The sequence below is a fragment of the Blennius ocellaris genome, assembly GCF_963422515.1.
Source record: "Blennius ocellaris genome assembly, chromosome: 2".
NCBI lineage: Eukaryota > Metazoa > Chordata > Actinopteri > Blenniiformes > Blenniidae > Blennius > Blennius ocellaris.
Window position 1 is genome coordinate 14,032,382 of NC_137651.1, and position 16,376 is coordinate 14,048,757.

The 16,376-nt window shown below is 39.5% G+C and overlaps 1 protein-coding gene across 1 annotated transcript in view; it reads left to right on the top strand.

Annotated features, from left to right (window-relative positions):
- Positions 1-14,511, top strand: part of veph1 (ventricular zone expressed PH domain-containing 1) — a gene marked incomplete at both ends in the record, with an annotated part of 71,071 nt that extends 56,560 nt beyond the window's left edge. Inside the window, 3 exons of the mRNA XM_080510112.1 lie at positions 10,864-11,000; positions 14,004-14,057; positions 14,329-14,511. Coding sequence (XP_080366238.1) covers positions 10,864-11,000; positions 14,004-14,057; positions 14,329-14,511 — 374 coding nt within the window. The remainder of the gene's footprint in view (positions 1-10,863; positions 11,001-14,003; positions 14,058-14,328) is intronic.
- Positions 14,512-16,376: the final 1,865 nt, after the last annotated feature.

Genomic DNA, 16,376 nt, shown 5'->3' on the forward strand with positions numbered 1-16,376 from the left:
GAGAAGTTCAAATCGCAATTATTACCTCACCGGCGATTACCAGATTTCTAATTAATAATCAAAGGAATTACAAGTGATTGCACATTTGCACAACATGTAAAAATCTGCTTTAAGATATATTATTTTTAAGCCATTATTGATGGAAGCTATGTCTGCATGTTTGCACACGTTTCATGTTGATTAGCATGCTCCTGCTACAAGGGTCAGTGGAAATGTCAACAGTGTTGGCTGCATACTTATGTGACAAATTGTGCACATGCACACATGTGTGGGGCTACAAGCAAACTGCAAAGTAAGCACAAAAGAGGAGCTCTGTATCTGGATACAACATGGTGATGATGTATAGTGTAGCATAGCTGCTGGACATGTCGGACCTGATTTACTAAGATTGTGCATAAAGCTTTCTAAATTACATGCTTATACAAATAGATTGCCCTTTCAATATGCACGCATTTTGCAGGTGAGTTACTAAGAATAACATCATGAGGGTTTTGCACGCTTTAGAGCCTGTTCACATGGGAACAATGGCAGAAAGTCAAAGTTTGAGGTACAACACGGATAATAGCTTGTCTAAAAGTCTGCAAACAAAAGTCACAGTGAGTCAGCTGAGGAAATAATCCACACCACAATAACAACAGAATCTCTGCTAAAGGCTGATCCAGTTTGCCACCTTTTCAATCTCAGTATAAACAGAAGAAAATAAGAAAAATGCAACCATTTACAGGGGTAGTAAATCAAATTGTGCATGGCACATTAATTAATTAGGATATACTTCAACACACGTCTGATATTCCACATTTATGAAGGCCAGTCGTCGTTCTAGTGTACACGTCTGTGCGTGCAATATTAAGCCTCTGCCGGTTTTTATATGTTCATAACTTTAGTGGATCTGGCCCTTAGTGTGACAGAATCAATGGCTGCACAAATGTACTTTGGCATTCTGCATTTGTTAGAGGTTGTATTGCAGTGATGAAGCACAGCTGCTGTGGAACTGCATTTTCTAAAGCACCCTTGCTTTGACTTACACAGTCACACACTGGGGCAGTTCGCGGATCGACCTATACTGTACGATTACATGACTCATTGTAGGAGAGGGACATTTTCAGCTTGGTGGAGTGCTTTATACTGTACAAAGTACATGGGGGAGTGTGGAGTGAATAACTGCTCTCCACTGACTTTCCGGAGCCTCCCAATTACATCTAATGTTTTATCGACTGTCTCGTACGGATGAGGCAGAGCCACTAGTCAATTCTTTTTGTTGCATATGCAGAGTATGCTGAGCGCTACTCCTGTGGCTCACAACCTGCAGAGAGCAAGCTGCTTATTTTCAACTTTACAAAAGCTATGCTGTTCAGCTCAGTTCTTCAATACTCCTTCATCACCTGTGATTTTGTTGAAGTTCCACCTTATTTCAGCACACAGGAAGGCAAACCACTGACAGTCGTAAGAGTTTTAGCTTTGTTCAAATTGTTATTCCTCTGAATACAAAGAAACTTGACAGTTTTTTCTTATTTTATCTTATTTCTAATCTCATTTTATGGAATTGTATGCTGTGCTCAAGCAGCTAGTGATATGTATAGTTAACAGTGGGGAAGATTCTATTTTCCAGTTTACAGCCATCCCATTACAATATCAGACACTCAGAATAGCCGCCTGGCAAAAAAGTTAAAAATGAGCTCATCATCGCATCCGTTAACTAGGAGGTGATAAAACAAAGCAGACATGCAACTCATAGCCACACTACATTGACGTACAGCTTTATCATTGCAAACAAGTCTTTTTCACTGAAGCATTGAGAAAATGTTTTTAATTTATTTAGATGGAAATATTATTTGTGTATTTTTAAACTTACATCAGATGTGCTGCCATGTTTGCTAATATCAGATTTGCGTCTGGTTGCTGTCACAACTCAAGACTCTCCCAATGAAAATCTTTCTGTTAAAAGGTGTCCGGATGCCTTCGTCCCGGTAGGAAGTGGGACGTTTTCCACCTCCCAGTTACACCTTCAAGACAATACTTTTTAGATACATCAATATCACTTGGTGCTCACTGGCCTCGTCTCCAGCGATGCTCATTTTCCTTTGCCGCCTGCCTTCCCTCTGTGCATCTCATTAGTGTATATGACACTCGTGTATATAAACCCAGACAGCGCTGCGTTCATATGAGAAGAACCTTTCAGCTCAAATCTCTGCTTCATAACCGGCTTTTAATAACTTTTCAAACCTCAAGCAAACCAGCACTTTGAGAACAAAGTGCTTGTTGGATGCTTGCCTCATATTCTTTGCAGGACATGATGTATTTTACAAGGATCCACTCGAAGAGAACCCAACATGAGGGGAATTTGATCTGCCCTGCTGGTTCCCGTCAGTGATGTGACTGTAACATTGTCAGCCTTTCTAGAGCGCGGTTGGCTCGCCCTCATAATAAGGAATTTCCATTGTATGGTCTGTCAGAACCACATGCATGAACCAGGTTTTCAGCTTCACTTTGAGCCTGGATGCTCTTGGAACAATCACACAGATGTGCTCATGTTTACACTGTTTGCATTCTGGTTGTTTTCTGAAAATGTTCAGTATGAGCACAAGAACTGCTTCTCAGAGGATTAATCACACAGTGTGACTTAAAGTTAAAAATGGCTCAAATGATGAATGTATTTATTATAAACCTTATAAACACCCCAACCACAGCATGATGCAGAAAAAACCCCCATTAAAATTGGCATTTAAAAGCACACTACCAACACATGCACATTCCTGAAAACAATGGAAAAAGGATTTGCATGTCAGAAGAAACTATAAAAAGACAGTTTAGGAAGGAGCAGTATTTCTATCTAGTTCTAAACTCAGATCATTTTTTGCACCGATGCCTTAATGCATATTCATTGGAGCATAAGCAGCATTATAACACATTGCCTCAGACTTTGAATATCTTTAACCTAAAAAGGCAAACTTCTCTCATGGAACAGTTTAAACAAAACCTTTTTTTTTTTTTCAGTGGTTTCACTGTTATACTGTGTGTCAGAATTTAAATAAAGCACTCCTGGTAAAGTAAATGTTAATGTGTGAGTGCGTCTCAGTCAACTTAAGGCCGCTTCCCTGTATTCTGCATTTGTTTTGTTATCCTGCCATCACCTCTCATTAAAGTCTTGTCTCGTACTGTGTTTATTGCTTCTGTCAAGGGCATTGCAGACCGGAGTAATCCTCAGGGACTAATAGTGGCTTAAATACAAATCAAACACATCTTTACCCCCCCCCCCCCCCCCACCACCACCACCCCTCTTAGCCGAGAGTTAAAATCTCCTCTAATTCAGTTGCATGTTAAGTTGCGTCCAGATTAGAAGGAAAATAATTAGCAAACTTTGGCACATTTGTTACGTTATCGCGATTGCTGTCTGATGTGGACTGTTCTCCGCTCTCTTTTACCCTTTAGAATCAGCAGACAATAAGCTCAGTCACTAACAGCATCAAACTTGTCACTGAAATTAAACTGTAGTACCTCAGCTCCAATAATATTAAAGCAATTATTACAACCTTGGTGACAAATTACATTTCAGACAATGGCTTTCTGCTGCTTTATGCCACAGACCTAATGTATACAACAAAAGAAAGCAGAAGCTCCACAGAGAGCGAGATGATCAGGGTGTATTATTTATTTAATTTAAAATAGGCTCCGTTTCATATGATTTGAGAAACCTGTGTCCATTGTGATTTACCAGGAAAGGTTTTTATTTCAAAATATTGATTTTCTAAATGTGTATTCTGAGAGCGACATGTTCGAGTTACTCATTAATTTGGGTGGAATTGATATTCAGACATTGATCTCAGGACCCCTGCCACTGTGAATAAATAATTCAGAAACAGAAATTACTTTGTTCAAAAATTGCTTTTATTGTCTTCTCTGACATTTTTACTCTTTGCCAAGTTAACCTGCGGACTAAATTCTATCACCTTGGTGGGCCAGTTCTCGTCCATAGGCCCGATGATGGACAACCATGAGTCTGACCCTGAGCTGAGTGCAGTTCTTCATTTTCCCATTTGTTCATGTCATACACACACACACGCGCACGCACACACACACACACACACACACACACACTCCAGCCCATCCAGTATAAACAGCACTAAAGTCAAATGACTTTCTTCCAGCTCTGCTGCTCAGAACAAACCATTAAAGCCACTTAAAGAGCTGAATGAGTGTAAGAATTGGATACGAGCTTTCAGATTCGTATCAGCCTCCCTTCATTAGAGGGGGATTTAGAGGAAGTATGATAGAGTTTTCCCTCTAACTTTGTGTTTGGAAAGTATCTGTGTCCTTTCAGGCTTGGATAAGACTCCTGCTCCTCTGGTATATGGTGAGATGGGGATAGTTTTATTAGAACGGACATTTTCAAATAAATAAGAAAGCTGGTTCAAATAGAAACCACAGAGTAGATGTGAAAAGATACGTTTGAAAACTTTAACACACTTTTAAGCTCACAGACAGTAGACCCTAACATCTCTTTCGGGGCACAGCTCACTTGTATGATAACTAATGTGATCGTTGCATTAAACTTCAAAATCCGGATTTAACATCCAACCTGTTCAAGCGTGCATGTTTCTCCGGTTGTGTGAGGAGGAGGGATCTGGCCACATAACTGTTTTTTTTCACAATGAGTCCCATTTGCAAAGGTAATGTTAATTTTTTTTTTGCACAGAGAAGTCATTTTTATAACATATTTTGAAAGCACTGAATGTTGAAAATGTTATCGTTGCAATGCAAAACGTCTAAGACAGGGTGTACTGACAATTATTTAAATGTTCATGTGATTTTTATTAGACTTGATTTAAATTGTTTATTTTTAAGTTTGGACTTTGTATTAAGTCTTAGTGGCCCCTGAAATGTAGATTTTTTTTCTAAAAGGTGGAGCCTGGTGCGAAATGTTTGGGAACCTCTGCCTTAATCATGTTTCCATAAAGGACACAACTTAAGTGTCCATAACGAGGACACATAAGTACAAGCTTAGAGCAAATCTATTATGTACCTTTTTATTGAAGCACTCAATGCTGAGCTATGTTGTGTAACTCGTCAAACTCTTTGCATTTACAATCACAATATCTTGTTGCACTTCAGTCCAACAGTCAGATTTCACGTAACGTATTCGTAATAATATTAATAAAAACTTTGCAATTATGTGGATGTTGTGAGCCTCCACATGGGAACAGATAAGATTGCTTGAACTTGAAAAACTGGACCATTTTTGTGTTTTGCAGAAAACAAATGATTGTTTCCTTCCTGAAGGGATTTACATGAATGCTGTTCCTATTTTACATGGAAAAATAACAAAAAGTGCTTACGGTACACAGCACTGTGGTTGTCTTGGTCTGCAATGTAAGATAATGGCAATTATCTGCTCACACATTCAAATAGCACAGAGGTTCAGATCATTTATGACTCTTTGAAACATGCAAACATGTTCACAACAATGAAAGTGGCCATAAAGCGAGCCCACAGCTCGTAGTGAGAGCCAGAAAGAAAAAGAAGAAAAAAAAACCTCTTCTGGAAACATGCCGTTCCATCTGAATAGTGTCCAACTGCATCCAGTACATGAGGTCAGGTTACAGTAAATGACAGAACTGACTCATTGCATCTCCCTCAAACAAATATAACAAATAGACATCAAGTCCAGAGAAATTTAGATTTGAAGCATCTCAGTGTTACGTGACCTATTTTCCTCCCCCTGCTTTTATTATAAATACAGCAGTTTGCAGATTATTCAGACGTGTACTGTTCATATTACAAGCTACATTTCGCCAACATTTCACTATATAATGCTTTATATTGCTGTTCCATAATGAAAACTTGCTGACTTGGCCTTAGTGCCTCAGGTTATATGCATACATGCAAAGAGCAGCTCTCATGTTTTAATGGAGGAGAAAACAGGGAAGGGTGAAAGTGTTTTCCATGGTGAGGGCCAGTGTGGAGCCAGTAGTTACTGAAAGTTTTCAATACTTTGTTATACTGCTGGGTTTAACTACAGGAATGTCTTTGAAGTTTGTGTTAATGAGAGAACACGTGCACGTGTGTGTAATAAGTGTACGCATGCCAGGTTCAGCAAGTCTCCTTTTTGGTTTTTCGAACCGTGAAAGGTGACAGTGTGTCGTCTTCTAACCGCCATAGTCACCACAGAGGATGGGTAAAGCAGCAGGAATAAGAGAAAAGAAAATTGAAAATAGCCTCAGTGAACTCTGTGCTCTCAAACTTTTTATTATACCGTATATATCTAACGTAGGATGTCCCTCCATGTGGATTTGCTGATGCTGGAAAAATTGTAAAACCCCAAGCAAAACTTATTCAGTAAAGACACCCTGGACAGAAATACTCACCTTCAGGAATTATGTTGCAAATTCTGGAGACTTATCGGCTAAAGAGAGACATCCATCATCTGGTGTTGGGAGAGCATTACGTCAGAGGGAGTTTGAAGTGAGGGGATTTTGCTCAAATTTCTTAAGACAGCGTCTCTCAAAGGTGCTATTAGAACTTCTGGTTGTATCATCAGGCTTGGTTAAAAAGACATATCTGCTAATATACATTCTTAATGACAAAGTTAAATCATTTTGATATCAACCTATTAAACTGGAGAGCCAAACTTTTTATCTCACATTTCCTCTCTTTTAAATCTTCACAGCTCAACACTTAGGTTTGGTTTCAGCAGCACTAAACCCTGTTTTTTGTCTAATCTTAAATAAAGTGGGTTTATTTGGTCACTATTTCTTTAACTTATTATAATTTTTTTCCCTGTATTCTCGGTGCTGTGCAGGCTTATTGTGGATTTCTCCAGCTGTTGAAGTTTTATTTTTCCCATATTAGCAACAGTGGCCAAGCAAATGAAGGTAATGTATGTGAGTTTTCAGGGTTTACCTCTCTACATTACAAGTTGAAGCTTGTAGCAAACTCAGGAGACCTTTATTTAGACGGTGGGGACAAATAGTACATTACCACTTATAGTCATTACTATCAAGCAGGGCCAATGAAGGAACAGACAGGCAACTTGTTTGTAACTACTGCTTACAAAGTAGTATTTAACAATGTCAGATGTATATTTTAGTAGTTTACTGCATTGTTGTCATTCAGGAGGCGTATTGGATCTCAGCTATTCTACCTACTGAGTTGTCTTCCAGTCTTACGGTTGGTGGTTTGATTCCCATCACCACCCTGCCCATGTGGTGAAAGACACTGAACTATGTGAATAATGTAAGCCAATAGTTGAACGTGAATGATCATGTAAAGCATGTTGAGAGAAAATTCTCCATACGAGTCATATTCATACAAGCCATACCTTGATGTTGCCGACTTGCAGCAATACACACTTACACTCACGCACAGTACGAACTAAATTGGCAAGCACTACTCTAAAAGCACATGTCTTCTTCATATTTTTATACCTGAGGGTAAAATCTGACAGGAGCAGCTGTTTCTGATAATGATTTGGGTTGGACGGTTGACTCCTGTCAGAGTGTCGAAATTCTTGTCACTCCAACAATGTTGTAAATTAAGATCAAGCACCGCAGTGGGATTTCTTACTTCTATTAAAATGTGTCTTAAGTGTAAAGTGTGACCCGGTGGACCGAAACATACTTAAAAAAAAAAAGTCAAATGGTCAATAAACTGCATGCAAAAAAGGGTGGTGGCCAAAAATATCCTGCGTTTTGATTAACCAGATGCCCTTATCATTTGCTCATGGGTTCCTGTGCGTTTTCGGCCGCCGTCTTTGTCTGACATCAGTGTGTCTTTATTGAGAGGTTGTGAACCAGAGCAGTTGCCCGAGGCTTACAACAAATCAAGGGATCACTTTCCAGGTGTAGACTTCAAAGCAGGGTGACGAGGCACAATGATTTACAAAGCTTTAAAACGTGAAATATTTGCTGAATGATGAAAAGCTGCTACCATGCAGAGATGGCTTCTCCGTTCTGTTCCCCTCTCAAAAATGTAAATGTTCTTACACGACCGACACCGTTCTGGCACATAAATGCAGCATTGTGAAAGTACAGGTGAGGCACTTATATTGTCACAGTCGCAAGAACAATATGTAGGTAACGTTTTCAGGGTGTTGTTGGCGTTATTCTCTCAAAAATAAACTCCAGTGAGATTTATGATGGAAGAAAGTTCTGATGTAACTCAATCATAGAATAAAGCAAACTTGTCCCCAGACAACACAGTAGTGTGTTTGACTATCCACTCCTATAATTTTGTCTCTGAGGACGTTTTCATTCTTGTATGTCTTCCTGTCATCATATTTACTGCGGCCACTAGAGGTCACAGATTCCAGATATGTGGCATTTTAAATATAGAAGCATACTTTATTAATTTGCCTCCCTCGTGGACTCACCGTGGAAACTTGTCCGCAATGGCATTCAAACCTGTAAACCTCCATTGGAGCTGCCTGCTTGCAACTCTCAGCCATTATTAAAAACGGATGAAATTGCCAGTTGTTTTCCAGTGCCATATATAAGAGCTATGGTTCGTTATACATCACAAATAAGTGATTTTTTGACTTTATAATCACATCATGTTTTCAAATCTATGTTTTCATGTGATTTGCCTTTACCATATGCTGGCAATTTTAATCAAAGGCAATTTGTAAAATGTGAGTTATTTTGGGTGTTAAATGGGCTGAATTTACCCTTCAAATGCTCACCGTTCACTGTTTAGTGATTTGGTTGTATTAGGTACATATTTTCAAAGTGTAGCTCTTCTCTTGTGTTTTCAGAAAATTTGGCCTGGTAGGATGTTCTTACTCTATTTCTCTTAACAAATCAAGTAGTTTTCTTTGTTTCATTTTGTTTCTTGCATTCATAAAATGTTGAACAATACACAAAAAAACCCACACAATTATTAAAAAGTCCCTCATCAGTTCATTTCCCTGAAGCAGGAATTGGTGATTGTACAGAGCATGTTTACTATTGAGTAATGCTTTGCCTGACATTTATTATTGTTACCATTTCAACTAATTTTCTGTTTTGAATGAATTCACCGTATAATCTTTAAAGTGTCATAACATACAATCAGAAGATTTCACACCATCAAATAAAATCTTGAAAAATGCTGTCAAATGTGGTTTGACTGGTTACAAGAAACTAAAAATATTTCTTTTACAATAATGTGAACCAGGAAAGCAGCCGAGGAGAGGCTCTTTCTTCTCTTTCTTCTCTGTGTTCTCCTGATAAATGTGTTTGATGACCTTTAACAGTTTGTTTTGTTTGGTCACGGGTGCCTCTGAATCATCTCTGCAGCATGCACACCCACATTTAGGCACAAACTGATAGGACTGCAGTAATCTCTTAACAGCTTGACTCAGCACTGTGGATACAAAGACTTACTCTGTTTGATCATCCACATCAGTTCAGGTTTACGGAGTTCCAACGTGAGCATGCCAAAAACATCTAACCTTAAGTTAATAGTCCTCACAGAGAGTGTAGTCATTGTTACCGCAGTCTTACACATGGAAAATTGATGTATAAATCCTCTCTAATATGTTCCAAAGTTTTCTGATGGCATAACAAAAGGTACTACTCACTCCCATGTATATATATAAATATAAATAAGACCTAAACAGTACTCTGAGACCAATCCGAACTCCACTATGTGGCCTTGTTTTCAGCGTAATCTTAACTCAACAACTCATGAGGATTCATTGTGAATGAGTAAGTTCACATTTGTTTTTGATCGCACAATGTCATGCAAAAGCAGCTCCAAAGGACATAAATAAAAAGAAAGGAAATAAAGAGTTTAACCAAACTTTATGGGGGTGTTTAGCTAGTTAATGATGTAAGTCTTTGATCGGTGGGGTGGCTCTGTCGTGCTTTTGATGCAAAATGTGTGTCAGTGCAATGCACCCTTGTTTGGAAAACAAAAAAACAAAAAACGGGTTATATGAGGAGGACATGAGCTGGAGGGCTCACCTCATATGTGCATTCACTGACGTGTTTAAACGTACGTTGACATTGTCTTTTTCTGCCAGCTTTTATATGACTTACATACATACATACATACATACATACATACATACATACATACATACATACATACATACATACATACATACATACATACATACATACATACATACATACATACATACATACATACATTAAAAGACAGTAGTCCTGCTGAAAATGAACAAAACTCAATGCTACAGCATTAAGAATCAAATTCTCTCAACCTAAAAGCCACATGATGAGTAAAATAATTATTTTATTCTGTTGTATCTGTGTTATATCAATGACTCATCCTTAAATTGAAGGTATTTACTTTATATACCTCTGGTAGAAAAAGCTTTTTTTGGATTAATTGTCTTTCCCAATGTTTTAAGTCAATAACCGCCTTCTCTGTACCAACAGCAGTGCCTGCTTCAAATACCAAAGCCGTCCAGTGCTACTGAAATACAAATGGAATCTGGAGACATCTCACTTCTTTTTACTTTCTACCTGGAAAACACAAATATACAAAGTAAAAAAACACAAATTCAGACTTGTATGCAGTCAACAGGAGTCCATTGAAATTGATATACATGGAAAGCAGTCAACTAAAAAGAATGGATCATAAAACAGTCAAATTAAATAAAAATCAAGTGGCAGAACATGGAGGGTGGTTGAGATTGTGACACATAATGTTTTCAGCCTGCGAACAGACAGCTATTGTTTTTCATTACTCTGCTCCTTGAGGATCGGACTCAAGCTACCCAGGAGGCCGTTAGGTTCCTTATTAGTTTTGGGGTGTACTTTAACATTTTGTGGAGTTCTTATTAAGCAGAACAAAAACAATTAAACTATAATTTATTTTAAATGTTCTCTCTTTCTCTTGTGCTGTGTTTGTGTGGCTCTTCAGTTGTGAACCAGGAGGGACAGCCTCTGATCGAAGGCAAGCTGAAGGAGAAGCAGGTCCGCTGGAAGTTCATTAAGCGCTGGAAAACCCGTTACTTCACCTTGGCAGGAAATCAACTCCTCTTCCGGAGAGGCAAATCAGTACGTAGGAGGCGAAGATGAAGCCTCCTCACACACAAACACAATTATGCAAGCGCACGTCGTCCATCACCTCTGACTCAGACAAATCGGCACTTCTATTTCCAAGTTCTGCGTCACTTAAATCACAATGAAACCCTGCCTGAATCCGTGGAAACCCTGTGTTGTCGTACGATCGGTGCTCCCTTGTGAGAATCTGCTGAATCCAACTGTAGCAAATTCTGGCCGTGGCTGGGCCGCTTGAGGGACCCCCCCCCAAGGCCAAAGCATGATGCTGCAACAACATATGAGTCACTCCCACCCGCAATAACTCAAAGCAGATATTACGCACAAGTAGCAAACACAGAGGAGGAGACACCGCCTCGTACACGACGTGCGAAAGAGACAAAGACTGTTTAGTCTTATTTCAGCAAAGGTGATTTTTTTTATCCCTCCGGACTGCATCAGCACGGTTTTTCCTTTAACGCTTGCACTTGCTGGTTACTCACCAGAAAAGCTGAACAAAGTCTCATCTCACAACAGATTAAAAGAATGGCTTCACAAAAAATAAATAAATAAAAATACCAAAGTAGCATAATGGAGAATCTGTTGTAGCCTTGGTTCTGAAAAAGTCTCTACATCGAGCAAATCAGACCTGTTTCTTGATCATGTAAACCACTATAATTAGGATTAATGTGGCAGCAAACAGCAGATTGTTCATGCTCCAGGTCTTTCGGGAATGTCATGTATACACAGTCAGCTCTCCAAAACTAAAAAAAGACAAATGTGGGGTAGAGATGCAGAAATAGTGGAAAGGGCGCCTTTTTTTTTTTTTTTTTTTTTAACTCCAAACAATAGTCTTTGTGTTGCGATCCAGATGGTAATAGACTCTGCTGCAGCCACGGATTGGGAAGGTTTAGTGTCTTTGTTCTCCAAGCTCTGTCTATCTCTGCCAACAGTGCTCTGGAAGTGGTTGGTATGTTGTGAAAGATCTTTTCTCTCTCGTTTTTTTTTCCCCCAACTGGGTAGAAGATTATGAGCCAAACATGTTTTGTTTGCACTAGAGTGAATGGGAAAAACCTTTGAGACTGGATCAGCTCAAATGTTTCGCTCTGATCGATAAAATATAGCAATAAAACAAAGCAGAATTACGTCTATGTTGTGGTTTATATCGACACTAGTGTGTCTTAAAGTGAGTACCACTAAACTACATTCAGGACTTCTCTTTGGCGATTGTTCATGTTGAAATTCAGAGAATTGGACGAATCTCCTGAGTATCTAATAATAAGAATGGAGTGTTAAATCTGTTTGCATTTTTCACTACAATAGCTGGTTTATATGGCCATAATTTGATTTTTTATTATTGTTTTTAAATGCTTTAAAAACTGTAGTGGGTCACTGGGTTGTATTCGTGGGAACTCTGTGCCCTCCATGTTTCAGTTGTCTTCCTGTTCGAGCACACCTGAAACAAATGAATGATCACAATATTCAAAGCAGTGCTTCCTCACGACCAATATTTAGAACCACTGACCATGTAAACATATCATTCCCTTAATTTTTTTGCCATCTACTGGAGTACTTCACAATCATCATTTGTTTAGTGTTTCTGGCCTTTAGGGAAGGTTTTGGTTTCCATTTATTTCACTGTTAAGACACCTGAAACCAGTTTGTTTTATATAATCTAGTGAAAAATGTTTGGTCATGGTTGTTTATGGAGAACTGTAACCTCTGAAATGGGGGTCGTGGTGCATTTACAAGCTGATTTGTCAGTAGATGTGAGCAAAAGTGACAGTAAAGCAAGCGTATCATGGAAAACAAGAAGAAATGTATCTGGGTGAGCAGCCAGAGATGATCATACTGCTGTGAATGTGAATGCCAATAATAAAAAAAATATTGTGTTAATCAGAATTTAAAATATAACTGCACAACAGTCAATGTGACTATTGTCTCAAAAAGCATTGGTAACGCATTAAAACACCATCATTTGACTACTAGCCTTTTATGACAGGCAGTAAAAGAATTACCAAGCAACAGTTCAAACGAAACGGGATTCGAAGGATGAAACTTCAGTTGTCAAAGCAGCGTTCTTGTATCTGCATGAGAATTCCTTTAATGATGTTCTCTCTCCTTATCACAGTCACATTAATAATCCAGATTCTGTAGTTCACTAACTACTGAGAAAATCAATATTTCCAAATGCATGCATGTTTAAACTTTTTACATTCACGATTTGTTCAGCGTTACTCGTAGGTTTAATGAAACAAAAAAAATGAGTTTCCCTCCTTGTAACTTCCAAAAGTCCTAGCTTCATGAAAGCATCAGAAAGACAAACAGACACACACGTGTTTGTTTTCTGCAGGTTTCAGGGACATGACACTGACATGAACCTTTCTAACAAATACTTTGCATTAAAATATAAGTATTACTTGCTTCATCCTACTGTAACATTAAAACCATAGATTGTAAACATTCACGTCATGAGGACTTGCTTTTGTCCTCATGAGGAGGACATGTCCTCACAATGTGGTATAGGTCCCTACGATGTCAGCAGTGCATGGGTGACACACACACACACACACACACACACACACACACACACACACACACACACACACACACACACACACACACACACACACACACACACACACACACACACACATACACACACACACAGAGCGAGAAGGATGTGGACATTTGCCATGGCTCTTTCAGCTGCCTTTGTTTATGTGGTTCAAACCATATTAGTAATGGGGTAAGAGGATCAAGCAGAGCTACAGTATGCACATAACTGCAGCTCCCCGCTCTCACAAAGGCACCGATTCAGATTCAGACTCACACAAAACCGGTGCGCCACGGAGCCGGCGGATTTCATTTCCTGCTCTGGAGAACCAAACAATAGAGGACAATTGTTCGTCCCATAAATGGTCTATTCGGCGGTAGCACATACTTGGCCACCACTAAGAAAACTGTGCTTAAGTTAAGATGCTCATACTGTGCTTTGGTCACTGTTCTTCTTCTCCACAGAAAGACGAGCTGGATGATATCCCGATCGAGCTGAGTAAGGTGCAGAGTGTGAAGGTGAACGCCGTCTTACCTTAAAGCACCTCTGTTGAGTTTGTTGTCACTTTACATTGTGTCCGTTTGGGAAATCTGTGTGAATGCAACTAAAAAATTCACAAACACTGCAGGGAGATTATAGCTTCACAGTCAACACATGAGATGCTGTAAAGTTAGAAAAGAGGCGACACGAGGGCATCAACCTTCAACCTGACAGCAGCAGCAGGGGACACACGTTTAAATCCGAGTTCCTCATCCTCTCTCCTGCTGTCCGTTGTTTTATACCCCTTAGGTTGTTGCCAAGAAGCGTCGGGATCGGGGTTTGCCGCGAGCCTTCGAGATCTTCACCGACAGCAAGACCTACGTCCTGAAAGCTCAGGATGAGAAACACGCTGAGGAGTGGCTGCAGTGCATCAACGTGGCCGTGGCTCAGGCCAGAGAGCGGGAGAACCGAGAGGCCACCACCTACCTTTGAAAACTGTTCGCAAGTCAACATTAAGCCAGATCTACAGTCAATGCTCGCTGACGAGAAAGGAAAACTCACAGCGGGTCACCGTGAGGAGCAAAACTAATCCATGAAACACACAACATACACTGCCAGTAGCGTCTCAGTAGCACTTGTGTTCAGTCGTTTCTATTTTCTGTCTTAACGACATCAAAATACCACTAAAAACAATAAAAAATACTTGTTATGCAATATTCTTACAATCAACCAGCTATTTAAAAAAAAAAATGTTACATGATAACCTGCTTCCATGAGAGACATCTACTTCTGTGGATTGTAACTGAATGTTACAGAGCAAAAGTGTTAAGAGATTTAAGCTGATTTCCTGTAACTGGACCAAACTACGTTCCTTTACTAAAGACCAACCAAAACCAATATCTGTAGACACTTTCAGAATTTAATGATGCATGATGAGCGAGATATGTTTTCAGCCCAGAGTAGCATTTAGCAATAATCCAAGTGCAAACCTCGAAAGGACCTCACAATAATGGGACTGAAGAACTCCTCATGAGCAGCCAGGATGAAGAGGAGGCAAATGGACAGCAGAGGGGGAGAAGCACATTGAAAACTCAAGTTTTGTCTATGTGTGTGAGTGAGTTACAGAACGAGATCAAATTCACTCATTTAAAGGGAATAGCTCATCACTTATTGCCAGGAGAAGGCACACAACATTTTCACCATGCATGTAGAGTTGGAAGTCAAATCAATGCTACATTGAGAAGATTGCTAGAATACTTTAAATTCACCTAAACTAGCGAAGTTCAGTTCTGCCAACTGCAGACTAAAGTGTTTTTCCTTTAATGGCCGAGGGGTCTGCAGATACACACACTGTGTATTAAATACCACCGGATCACTGTCAACTGAGGCCCCATTTACACAACAAAATGAAAGCACATTGTTGCAATGGTTTCGTTTCAGAAAGGTTTCACGTTTCCATGGCAATGTTTAGAAAATGATGTCCGTCTACACGGAAACACTTGAAAACGATGAGGTTTTCTTGTTGGGCCACTAGTGGGTGGTGTTGTTTGTATTTGTAAACCACACTCATGCGTGCAGAGAACAATACGCTGCAGACATTAACAATGCCAAGTTGCACAGGCGATCGTATGGATTGCTATTACGGTTGACTCTCAACTCTAAGACGACCAGGTTCCAGAAGAATACAGATCATAAGTCGTGCCACTCTGGAGGTGGCCATTATTATTGTCCATCCACTCGCATATGTGCAGAACTATTAACTATGGCTGTGGTGAGCTTTCCCAGGAGCAGCATTTCAAAAAAGTTACATTTACCTCTATATACGACTGAGCGTTTTTAAATAGTTCCATCGGGGGGGGCATTTTTGAAACATTAGGATTACAGTGGCTCCAAACACTGTCGTGTGAACAGAAATAATTTGTTTGTAGAAGCACTCCAGCATTCCCGAGCTTGTTTTTCATCCAGTTATTTTTGAGAAGAAATTATTAGAAATGAGCTTTAAATGAAAGGTAGAACTAATATTCATTCGTTAAAAACATTACTGTTTTGGAACAGAGGGTGAAAGCATTTAAATAAATGTCATGTGGACAAAGTGAAAGCTATAAAACAGGCCAGAGTGGAGTTGGAGGTGATAAATACAGAATGACTACTTTCAAAATAGTTTAAACAATATTTTCGTCTTCTCACGTGAAACTCAGGAAGTTTATCACTGAGCTGAGTACTGCTGTGTGGTGTGATAATGCGAGTCAGTGTGAGAGTTGGCCGTCCTTCCTACGATCAGGCCAGAAATCTTAACATCCAGCCTGGCTGTGGCTGTCGAATGCCAGGGCAGTGAAACGGGGTATTTCCTGAAATGT